The sequence below is a fragment of the Cibotium barometz genome, chromosome 36 (assembly GCF_041138505.1).
Source record: "Cibotium barometz isolate CiBa-2024 chromosome 36, ASM4113850v1, whole genome shotgun sequence".
Classification (NCBI taxonomy): domain Eukaryota; kingdom Viridiplantae; phylum Streptophyta; class Polypodiopsida; order Cyatheales; family Cibotiaceae; genus Cibotium; species Cibotium barometz.
The window spans coordinates 48237633-48250591 of record NC_141081.1 but is presented as its reverse complement, the minus strand read 5'-3'; the positions used below and the strand labels follow the sequence as shown (position 1 = coordinate 48250591).

The following is a 12959-nucleotide window of genomic DNA, read 5'->3' as shown; positions in this document are numbered from 1 at the left end:
TTAGCCAATGCTAGAGTATCTTGCATTCTTGCTAAAAATTCTGCCGCACTAGGATATTTCTGTGGTGTGCCTATAGTACCAGGAGTTAAGGGAGACATACCATAATTCATCTGAAAAGGAGACATACCGGTCACCTTATGAGGTCTATTATTATATGCAAACTCTAGCAAGGGTAAGTATGAATCCCAATCTGTCTGGCTATCAGATACATAAGCACGTAACATGTCCTCGAGTACTTGGTTGACCCTTTCCGTTTGACCATCTATCTCGGGGTGGTCACCACTACTCATATTCAGAGTAACATTCAACTTTGCAAAAATATGTCCCCAGAAATGTCCACAAAAACGCACATCTCTGTCTGAGACAATAGACAAAGGTAATCCATGTAATCTAAATACATTCTGGATAAACAAATCTGCAACCTGTGGAGCTTCCACGGTGTCCTTGGTTGCTATAAAATGAGCCATCTTGCTCAGGCGGTAAACTACCACCAAAATGGTATTTTTTTGTCTTTGAGTTCGTGGCAATTCCATGATAAAATCCATGGATACGCTTTGCCAGTTAGATTCCAGAATTTGTAAGGGATATAGTAACCCTGGGCTTTTTACTCTTTCTGCCTTTATTGCTTGGCATTGAAAGCATTGTTGGACATATTTGTGGACATCTCTAAATAGATGCGGCCACCAAAATGCTCGTCTAACAAGCTGAATTGTTTTATCTTGACCAGGATGCCCAGCACAGGGACTATCATGGTTCTCTTGCAAAACTTTTGTTCTTAGTTCCCGTGCACAAGGAACATATATCTTTCCTTTCCGCTTTAGCCATCCGTTCTCAACTGAGAAATTGGCATACGGACTTGATGAAGGTCTTAGTGAAGAAGTAGACGAAGCTAAGTCCTCACTAGTATCCATAGTAGACTCGAGTCTGGACCTTACTGTCTGTGCATAAAGGTCCTCCAACTGTGCTTCTTTGATTTCTTGAAGCAATGAGTTTTCTAAAACTGTAAAACTCATATTATACATAATTCTAGATAATGCGTCAGCGACTACATTATCTCGACCTTTACGATACAAAATTTCCATATGAAATTCTTGCATCAACTCAGCCCATCTACCTTGTCTTCCTCGTAGATATCAGGTTGACTGCAAAAATACTTAAGTGTATGATGATCTGTATATACTTTAAACTCAGCACCATAAAGATAGTGCCGCCAAATTCTGAGAGCATGTATAATAGCATACAATTCTTGCTCATGGACTGGCCAATTCTGTTGAGTTGGCGAAAGCTTCTTGCTTTCAAAGGCCACTGGCCTACCATCTTGGCTTAACACTGCGCCAACAGCCACACCGCTGGCGTCAGTTTCTAAGACAAAAGGCTTTTCTAGGTCGACCACTTTTAAAACTGGAGTTGTTGAAACTGCTTGTTTCATTATATCAAAACTTTCTTGTTGCAAAGATGTCCACACATAGGGCACCTGTTCTTGCAACAAATCTATCATAGGAGCTGCTATTAGAGAATAGAGCTCTATAAATCTACGATAAAAACCACTTAATCCCAAAAAAGGATCTAAGTGCAGTGATATTTTCTGGCACTGGCCATGCCAATATCACGGAAACTTTCTTGGGATCCATTCTAATCCCATCTGCAGAAACTATATGACCTAGATATTCAATCTCAGTCAAACACAAGAAAGTCTTTTCCTTGTTGGCAAACAAACTTGTTTCACGCAACGCTTGAAAAACAGAAATTAAATGTGATTCATGTTCTATGATGTTCTTGCTATAAACTAACACATCATCAATGAAATCTACCACAAATTTACCCATGAATGGTCTTAAAATATCATTCATTAACATCATAAAAGTAGCTGGAGCATTAGTCAAACCAAATGGCATTACTAAATACTCATACTGACCAAACCTGGTTCTAAAAGCTGTTTTATATACATCTTCTTCTCTTACTCTTATCTGGTGGTAACCACTTTTCAAATCTATTTTACTAAAAATAGTAGCACCACCAAGAGCATCTAAGAGATCATCGATCCTAGGCATAGGATAACGATGCTTGACAGTAATTTTATTGAGTGCTCTGTAATCTACGCACATCCTAAAAGAACCATCCTTTTTCTTTACAAGTAAAACAGGCGAGGCAAAAGGTGAAAAACTCGAACGAATCAGGCCTTTACTAAGGTATTCATCCACCACCTTCCTAACCTCGTTCTCCTCCTTGTTGAGACTCATGCGATATGGTGGTCTAGCAACTGGATTAGCTCCTGGAACGAGCTCAATCCTATGCTCCACATTCCTGCGAGGAGGTAAACCAACAGGTGACTCAGTTTTAAATACATCTTCGAATTCAGCTTTTATCTTATTAGAAAGATCTAAAGCTGAGGTGGTAAAACTGCCACCAACTGTCGAATCCATCCTTGGATTTGATTTAGAAATATTTACAATATAACAAAAGTAAATATACTTACAATCTAACTTGAGCATCTTTGTAGCCTTTAAGAGTTTCGCTTCTGGGAAATCGGGTTCCCCACGAATCAAAAGGCGTCTGCCGCTATGCTCGAACTGGATGACGTGGGAAGAAAAGTCTATCGTTGGCTTCTTCCATGCATGCCATTGCTTGCCGAGAACTAGATCAAATCTCGCAAGCCGTGTAATTTCAAAGTCCAATCTGTCCTCGTAGGACTGGATCTGGAATGGGAGTCCTCTGACTTGACGATCCCACACTTCTGTGCCCTTGCCGTCAGCTAGCTCCACTGTGTAGCTGTACTCTGAAGGCTGCATTTGGAGCTTTAGCTTCTTGACAAGCCTTGAGCTAATTACATTATGAGTAGAGCCAGTATCAAAGAGGATCTTGACTGGCGTTCCTTGCACAGTCCCCTTCAATACTATAAGCTCTGTGTCTGGAAACTGGTAACCCTGCTGTGCCCCAGGAGACAAGACTGCATCTGGAGCTGTAGGCACCTTCTTGGTTACTGAAATAGCTAAAATCCTTTTAGGATAATCTTGTGGAGTGTCATCCAACAAGTCATCCTCACTGTCCTCTGACACTTGCATTGGATTAACCATCATACTAGCCGTGATCTTTGACTTCTTTGGGAAATCTTTAAATTTATGCTGGCCCATACATCCATAACACAGCCCTGCCTTCATTGCTTTATCCCTTTGCTGCGGAGTAAGCATAGATCTATTAAAAGCCCTTTCCGCCATAGCAGAAACTTTTCTTTTGGTCCCCTTTGCAGTTTTGATCATATGAATCTCTTTAATCTCTTTACCCCTACCCTCACTGGTGGATGGTAAAGTAGAGGAAGCTGGGGCCAAAAATCTAGGGGCGCGAGTCCAAGAGGATTTCTGGCCTCCACCTCCCGAAGGAAATTTCTTGCCATCCTCAAGCACAATTGCTAATTCAATAGCCTCATTCAACGTAGAGCATTTCTCTTTGCGCACTAGAGGCCGAAGAGTTTCTTTAAGACCCAACACAAATTTATGAACTTGCAGGAAATCAGGAATATGCTCTGGCACTTTTAGCAAGACTTCCCGATACCTATCTGCATATTCTTGAACAGAATAGTTCTTCTGCGACATAAAGAACCAAGAATCAAGCGCTCGACTGTGCTCATCAGGTGGCACAAAGTTATTATAAAATATAACTTTAAAGGCATTCCAGGTAACAGGCTCAGCTTTGTCCTTTTCTATCTTCCTCCACCATCGATGAGCCACATCGAGGAGGTTATACGTGGCTTGCTGAATCTTAGCCACATCATCATTTATATGGCACAGCCTAAAACATTGCTCCCACTTGGAAAGCCATTGTTCCACTGCATCTGCTGTGCGAGCTGCTGTATTGCCATTATATTTAGGCGGTTTGAGATCTTTAAGTTGCCACTTGGCTCGCCCCAAAGTAGGCACTCTAGCCGAGGTTCCTGGCTCTCCAAGACTGCCTTGATTGATTTCCTCATCAAGAGGGATGGATATAGACTTTTCTAATTCTTTTCCTCGCATTTCAGTCAATTCTTTCATTTGATTAAAAACTAATTGCATAGTGTTTTCCATAGAGTCAATACGAGCAACCATAGTAGTCACATCAAGTGTTTCATCCTCGTCATGCATGGTCGAATCAGGCACATGTTGCTGTGAGGATTCTCCTTCCATGTTTTTTTTTAAATGGCTTGATGAAAAGAGTATAGGAAAAGCACCAAAATATTTACAGCTAGCAAACTGTCACACAAACACTAATTGCACTTGTAACTTCTGCACTTTATTGTCTTTGAATGCAATTTACCAGCATAACAGCATAAAATGCATGATAACCCCAAAAACTATGCATCAATTGTCCCAATTTTGCTCAAAACATGTGATTTTGATGCGAAACAAGTCCAAATTTGCCTTTTTGATGCAAAAAACCAAAAATTGCAGAGCCACAAATTGATGTGCAATTCACTCTATGCACGCATATCCACGCATAAACACTGCCTGTGCACTTTATACATGTACTAGAACACCCTTTTGAAGCATTAAAGAGTCAGAAACGCATATCTGGCACCAATTTTGAGCATTCACGATGGACTGCAGCTTTCGCCAGACGTCTGCACCATCCTCAACTTTCCAGAGGCGCTGAGAGAGCTTGAACTGTTTGAACAAAATCCCACATAGGCAAACACCAGCAGAAGGCGAAGGGTTTAACATGCAAAGCGTGGCCCTCTTTCTTTCAAAGCAAAAGAGAGAGAGCGCTCTCTAGCGTGTGGGCTGGGTTGACGTGCGCACACCGCTGGCCGCTGGCGGATTCCCTGTGGTCCCTTCTTGTATAATTGGCTGTTTGCTATGGCGCAGCGCAGCCCAGCTTTTTTTTTTTAATTTAACCTACTGCACCGCTACCTACTGCACCGCTTTCTTTCACCGCTTATTTTCCAGCACTCGTAACCAGATGCTCCGATACCAAATGTAAGAGGACTCAAAAAAAAAAGACATGTGTGCGCTTCTCACCTCCCAGCCAATATAGCCCATGAGCTTCTATAAATGGAAGTCCCCTAGAGCATGTTCTTACCTCCTTATCAAGCAAAAGGTAGAAGTGCTCTCTTAGCTCCCATTCCCGTGCTCCTTGGCTAACCCCCGAGCTACGGACCTTGGCCCACTAGGCCCTTGCCCGTGCACACACGAATAATGTCCGATCTAGGCCTAATTGCCTCGGACTAAATTAATGTATATGTCTAACACCCTGTCTCCCCCCTCTTTGGGTATCAAGTGAATCAGGCCATCAGTAAGACTCTCTGGCATGACACCACTGTCTAGAATCTCCTGGAAGGCCATCCTCATCCCTGGCTCAAGCATCTCTATCACCATTTGGCCACCTGAATGGTTCACTCTTGCTTTCACACTATGTACATATTGGATTGGTGTCCATGGCTTATGGAATGTGCCTATGCATGTGATTGACACGTGTCATGCTGTATAGTTGGATATGATATTCCGTTGGGACTTGATGTTATCATGCCCGAAATATTTGGAGGACTTGGCTTTCTGTTGGGACTTGTGCCTTTGTGTACATGCCCGGAAACACCTGGAGGACTTGGCTTTCCACTGGGACTTGTGCCTTTGTGTACATGCCCGGAAACGCCTAGAGGATTGGCTTTCCACTGGGTTTGGTATCGCATATACTTGCCTGGAAATGCCTGGTCTTATATGGTTTCATAAACGAAAATTGCTCATGCTAATGCTGCATTGCATAGCATCTTTATGTGCTTGCCTGCAAATGAAATTGCATGCTGTTTTCATGCTTCGCTTGACCAATGTGTAGTTTTGGATAAGGGGACACCCGCCCGTGAACCATGCGTGTGAAACTGTCTGCTGACATAGCAAGTCGTTTACACACTAACAGACACGAAATGCAAGAGGGTCAGAGGTGTGTAACAATAACAAGGGCATACCACCTCTAGCTCTGATTCACTTTGAGTAGCTACTAATTTAGGATGTTTTAATTTCGACTATTTGCTTAGAAGAGCTAGAATATTGCGTTCCCACTTCATTAAAGTTTGGGCGTCCCAAAAGTCACTTATAAATTATGATCGCTTCCAAGTTCACACTCACTGAAGTCCCGAGGCGGACAAGACTCAATGTCCAGGACCTGATCCTCCCTTTTTACTCATAAATGGGTATCTCCCCATGTCCCTTCACCTGATTGGATCCCAATTCACTTACTTATTATTAAGAGAAAATTCGTGTTTTCTCTTCATGAGGATTTTTGGAGGCTGAAAACTCTGTTTTTCCACCATTTCTCTCCATTTACAAGCTCTCCATAGCCATACCCAACTTGCTAGGGTGTTCTCCAAGCTTCCAAGAGTGTTTCCAAGTGCTAATCGCTCTCCTACTCACTCCCAATGACTGAAATTCAGCAAAACAGCTCTCATTTTTGTTGTAATTTCTGGTCTTTTTGCTGAAAACCCTAACTTCAGCCTTCCTTTCTCAAATTGAACCATAGGGGAAGCTTTCCCAGGGTTCCCTTCATCCTCTTGAAGACTTTTGTCTCGTGAAGGATTGCGGCAAATCGAAGATATCAACACTTCTAAAGCTTCCAATGCGAAGGCTTCCGCTTGCAATAACTTCTATGAAAACTGGTAAGCTAATTGGACAATGTGTTGTCATTACTTATTCAGTAGAAGGACAGGACTCCTTGTTTAGCTGTCCTGTGTAGTATTTCTCTTGTCCTATGTGCTCTTGAAGATGTTGCTACCTTGCTTGGTAGAACATAGAGCCAATAGTAGAGAATATGGGCACTAAAGTTGGGCCGGGCATCAAGGCAGCTCCTTGGTGATCTACATCGACATACCATTGTTTTCTAAATGTTGAATTTCATATGCATTGGCATGGAAGATTTGGCAATGGATGTCCGTGAAGCTATGTATTGAATTTCTCCAATAGTAATACAATTTACTCAAGAGAGGGGTCGGCCGTTCCGGCTCATTGTGTGTCTCTTGTCAATTCAGCAATTTACTTCTTGTATATGAGCAAGTGTCCTTCAAATCTTAGTGTATTTAAGTGTATTGATTAGCATTGTGTTCAACCAAGTTACATTGGTACCACGTACCCAACAGGGTAATGATGCAATTTGGACAATTGTGGACAGGTTTAGCAAGCAAGCTCATTTCTTGTCGGTCTAAAAGACCATCAAAGCTGAGCATATGGTTAAATTATATCTTGCACAAGTGTTCAAATATCATGGAATGTCGAAGTCCATTGTGGGGGGGGATAGAGATCCCAGGACTACAAGTCTCTTTTGGCGGGCCTTATTTGATAATATGGGCACCAAATTGGACTTCTCATCAGCTTATCACCCTCAAACGGATGGGCAAAGTGAAGCTGCAAATTCAGCCGTGTTGGATCTCTTGAAATGTTATGTGGTGGATTAGAAGTCTTCTTGGGAGAAGTACTTACCGCTTGTGGAATTTACATACAACAACACAGTGCATGCATATACGGGAAAGGCCCCGTTTGAGGTTGTTTATGGTAAGGTGGTTTTGCCACACATCCTTCGCACAAAGGATGAGATATTTGCAGCTGATGAGTATGTAAGAGACTCGGATATTGCTTTTGCTCAGGTGCAGACAACCATTGCAAGGTCACAAGACAAGCATAAAAAGGTTGCCGACAAGCATAGAAGGCAATTGGATGTTAAAGAGAATGATTGGGTATTGTTAAAATTTGAGAAAGCAAGACTTGCAAAGAGGCCTGGCAAAGAGGGTGCATATCCTAAGCTTGCAGCCAGGTACTATGGGCCTTTTCGAGTGATCGAGAAGATCAATGAAGTGGCTTTCAGATTGGCATTACCTAGTCGTTGGCACATACACAATGCTTTTCATGTGAGTCTCCTTCGCAAGTATGTAGGGCCGGAGCTCAGTGAAATGGTCATGGAGGATCCACCACAAGTGGATGAGCTTGAGGAGATCTTGCAGCCAGAACAGATTGTGTATCACAAGGAATGCAAGCTTGCTGCTGAGGCGTTACCTTATGAAGTTTAAGAACTATCTTCCCATTGATGCTAAATGGGTAAATGAAGAGTTCTTTGGAGATTGCCCGCAGTTACTACAGGCATATTTGGATGCATTTCAGTTGCGGACAACTGTTTAGAAGTGGGGGGGAATGTCACCATTTGGCCACCCGAATGGTTCACTCTTGCTTTCACACTATGTACATATTGGATTGGTGTCCATGGCTTATGGAATGTGCCTATGCATGTGATTGACACGTGTCATGCTCTATAGTTGGATATGATATTCCGCTGGGACTTGATGTTATCATGCCCGGAATATTTGGAGGACTTGGCTTTCCGCTGGGACTTGTGCCTTTGTGTACATGCTCGGAAACGCCTGGAGGACTTGGCTTTCCGCTGGGACTTGTGCCTTTGTGTACATGCCTGGAGCTGGTACTCATGTATAAGGAAGTACCATGCCCTATGTAGATCAATCCACAAAGGGAAGCAAGCCTAAAGCTTTGCGAAAAGCTTCAAACTTCTCACGAGGAAGTGCCTTTATGAAAAGATCGACGAGGTTGTCCTGTGTTGGTACATAAGCCAAGCTGATCTCTCCTCCTGAGAGTCTCCCTGACATAGTGATAATGCACCTCAATGTGCTTTGCGAGCATGAAAAACTGGGTTTCTCGCAACTGCCAATGCGCTCTGACTATCAGTGTAGATAGTGGTGCCAGAATCCTGTCCAACACTCAAATCAGCCATAAGTCGTTTGAGCCATACACACTCAACCGTAGCTGTGAAAGCTACCCTATACTCAGCTTCACAACTAGAAGTGGTCATAGTAGGCTGCTTCTTGCTCAACCAAGATATGCATGAGCTGCCGAGCATGAAACAAAAACCACTGGTGGGGACACTCTTGTGTCATAGAGCAACCAGCCCAGTCTGAGTCTTAAAACGTATGTAAATCTGGCGGCAATGATCCCCCCTTGGGATAAAACAACCCAAGATATATGGTGCCACTCAAGTAGCGAAAGATCCATTTCACTGCCTTCCAATGCTGAGACCCTGGGCTATGCATGTACCTGCTCACCTGGGAGACTGCAAACTGAATGTCCGGCCTCGTAATGCATACATAAATGAGGCAATCAACAGCTATCTGATAGATAATGACATCAAAATGATCTCCAGCATCATGAAGACTTAGCTTCAAGCCTGGCCCCATAGGAGTAGCCATAGGCTTCCAGTCTTCAAGGCCGAATCTACGCAACAATGTCTCGATATACTTTGTTTGACACAAAGCAATCCCTCCAATCACACTACTTGAATTGTATCCCCAAATAATGATGCAAATGCCCCAAATCTGACATCTCAAAAGAGGCATTCAAATCAGCCTTAAAATCAGTAATATGAGTCTCATTCGGTCCAGTGAGTAGCATGTCATCGGGCAATGATTAGATGTACATCATCCGCACATTTTACATACAAAGTGCTCTTAGTTGGACTATTCTGAAAACCATGTGTACTCAAATAAGCATGTATCTTCTCATACCAAGCTCGTGGAGCTTGCTTTAAGCCATACAATGCCTTTTTCAACCTGCACACTTTGTTTTCCTACCCTTTTTGAACAAAACCACGAGGCTGCGTTACATACCCCTCCTCATGCAAATCACCATTCAAAAATGTAATCTTGATGTCCAACTGATGTACATTCCAACCATTATGAGCTGCCAATGCACAAATGCTATGAATGGTAGTCATACGACAAGTGGGAGCAAAGGTTTCCTAATAATCAACACCCTTTTATCGAGCATAACCCTTTGTAACAAGCCTCGCCTTATAGCGGTCAACACTGCCATCAGGCTTTCGTTTCAACTTGAAAACCCACTTACATCCAATGGCCCTTTTACCAATAGGCAAATCGCATAAAGACCATGTTCCATTCTTCATGATAGCATCATATTCATTTTGCATTGCAGCCAACCAATTTTCTGAATTTTGTGCTTCATCAAATGACAATGGCTATTCTTCGTCACAAAAACTAGACACAACCAGAGCATAGCAATCTGATGCATAAGAACCATGCTGAAAACCTGACCAAGTAGTACGACTAGACAAAGGTGAATCTAATTTACTGTCACGCAAAGTCTGCACCAACCACCTTGGCATATTTCTAGCCTGCTCATTTTCAGCCATGTCCTCATCAACTACATGCTGTAAATCTACATCAAAAATGGGCTGAAACCTGCATAGGTTGTACATGTGCCTTACAGACAACAAAGTATCAAAAATATCCCGTGAGCTAATACCTATCTCTTTGGTACATGGTAACAAAGGCTGCACAGCATCTTCCACAAAAACAACATCCCGACTAATCAAGATACGCTTTGATTGCGGATGATATAACCTGTACCCCTTGCTCTCAGCACTGTAACCAACAAAGATACATTTGACAGCCTTGTCATCCAATTTGCGACGCTGTTGTATAGGCACTAGAGCATAGGCCAAACAACCAAATACACGCAAGGGACCAATCGATGGCTTCTTGCCATGCCAGGCCTCATATGGAGTGATAGACTGCAAAGCCTTAGTAGGACACCTGTTTAAAATATATGCTGCACACATAACAGCCTCAATCCAAAATGCATGCGGCAACTGTTGGCTTTTAACCATGCATAGAGTCATTTCGATTAAAGACCTATTCTTTCTCTCAGCAACACCATTTAACTGCGGAGTATATGGCACTGTAAACTGGTGTTTTATCCCACGACTAGCCAGAAATGCATCAAACTCTTTAGACATGTACTCCCCCCCCTTGATCAGAACGGAGGGTGCCCACAGTACAACTAGATACATTTTCAACCATTAGCACAAATTGTTTGAAGCACAAAAACACTTTGGACTTTGCTTTCAATGGATACACCCATGCATGCCTGAAGTAATCGTCAATGAAAGTCACGAAGTACAAGTGTTTACGAAATGATGCAGTTTTCATAGGACCACATACATCGCTAATCAGCGAGTAGCCACATAGAAACATCCTTTGGAAAACACCCATGCATGCCTGGAGTAATCGTCAATGAAAGTCACGAAGTACAAGTGTTTACGAAATGATGTAGTTTTCATAGGACCACATACATCGCTAATCGGCGAGTAGCCCACATAGAAACATCCTTTGGAAAACGAAGAACACTGCATTTTGCCCAAAATACAGCCTTCACAAACATGTTTCAATGGTGTCTCAAGAGCGGGCAACGAAGCAACCATATATCAGATTTATGCAAACGCAACAAACTAGCAAAATTCAGATGACCAAAACGAGCATGCCAAAGTTTTGCATCTGAAACTGCTTTCTCATCAGAAACTGCATTTGCTGAATCTTCCACACACTTGTCATACGAATTGAGCCTATACAACCCACGAAACAAAGTTCCAGATGCAATAATTTTATCACCAGAAGTCAAATCATGAACAGTACATCTGTCATCCACAAATTTGACTACAAGTCCAAGTCTAGCAAGTCCAGAGACTGACAAAAGATTCTTCTTAATCCCTGGTACATACAAAGCATCTGCAAGTGTGAAAGAGCTGCCATTCGCAGCAGTAAGCACAATTTTACCAACACCCTTGACAGGGTAAGAAGCATTGTTGGCACATGTGATAGTATTCCCATTAGGGACAGCCTCAAGACAAGTTGACATATTATGATGCGAGGTAATGTGCTTAGTAGCACCACTGTCAAAATACCATACATAAGAGTCATCAGAAACTGCCAAACATGCATCATGTACAGATGGGTCATACTAGCAATACACACTAAACACCCACTCTGTATTATCCTGCACAACATTTGCTAAATCTAAATTAGTAGAAGCATCCGCTATGGTGGTTGCATTAGACTCTTTCTTCTTAGCCTCTTTAGCCTTAAGCTTAGGGCAATTCTTAATGACATGATCAGCTGCCTTGCAATAATTGCACCTGATCTTTTTCTTGCCTCACCTGTTTTCTTAGACTTATTGCTGTTACCTCTATAGAAGAAGATGCAGTAATAGGCTAGAAGGAGAAGAAATATTGGAGTTGGCAGACTTGCCACTTCTTCTCTGCTGTGCAGCAACAAATGCCTGATCAACTGCATGCTGCCTAGCCTTGTTTTGCCTATACTGTGCCTCCTGCAAAAGCTTGTTTACCAATGAATCATACTTGACAGCATCAAGTCTGTCCTCAGTAACAAGTCTCCAAGTGGAAGCAAAAGTCTGATACGACTCTGGTAATGCATCAAGAACAATTTGCACAAGAGAATGGTCTGGAATATTCTCACCTGCAGCTCAATTGCTCTTTGAGATCTTTAATCTTAGCAAGAAAAACATTCATGTCATCATCTTCCTGCATAATCTTCGATTCTAGCTCTTTACGCAGGTATGAGATTTTTGCCTCATTACGACCTACAAATGAGCTAGAGAATCCCAAGCCTCTTTTGCTGTTTTAGCTGAACGAATGTGTGGGGTGATATTCCGTTTGAGAGAAAGTGCGATCAAGGCATGAGCCTGCGCATCTTTACCATCCCAACAACGAGCTTGTTCAACAGTGGGTAAAACAGTAGCAGCAGCAGCAGTGCTACGTGAACCTATAACAGAAGCAGCAGTAGAGCTACCGGGAGATGCAACATCCTCAACAGATCCTGCATCCACAGAACCTAGACGTACATCCAAACCCTGCACAATGTTCCACACTCCTTTTGAAACCAAAACATGCTGCATCATGTATGCCCATAGTGGGTAATTGCTATCCCCATCCAATTTGTCATCAGGAGACAACATGCGAAATACATCATTATTGTTATCAGCCATGGCCGGTAACTAAAACTGATGCAAAAGCTACCTGTAACAACAAGGACTGAACAGAATACAACACATGCTATGTAGCACGATCCACAATAGTATATATATGTCTGTTTTGCAGAAACCTGCACTGTCAAAAATTTTGCAAAAAATGAC

The 12959-nt window shown here is 42.5% G+C and overlaps 1 protein-coding gene across 1 annotated transcript; it reads right to left on the bottom strand.

Moving 5' to 3' along the window:
- Positions 1-1096: 1096 nt before the first annotated feature.
- LOC147617982 (uncharacterized) lies at positions 1097-4115 on the bottom strand. The gene is made up of 2 exons (XM_086775535.1): positions 1921-4115; positions 1097-1532 (listed from the first exon to the last, which is right to left on the bottom strand). Exons 1-2 carry the CDS (start codon positions 4113-4115, stop codon positions 1097-1099), a joined length of 2631 nt encoding a protein of 876 aa, XP_086631661.1.
- Positions 4116-12959: the final 8844 nt, after the last annotated feature.

Excerpts from the sequence above, each read along its gene's own strand:
- LOC147617982 (XM_086775535.1), bottom strand. The coding sequence starts at position 4,115 with ATGCATGACGAGGATGAAACACTTGATGTGACTACTATGGTTGCTCGT. Across the intron at positions 1,533-1,920 it reads AAAACAGCTTTTAGAACCAG|ATTTATAGAGCTCTATTCTC; the intron begins GTTTGGTCAGTA and ends TTTTTATCGTAG.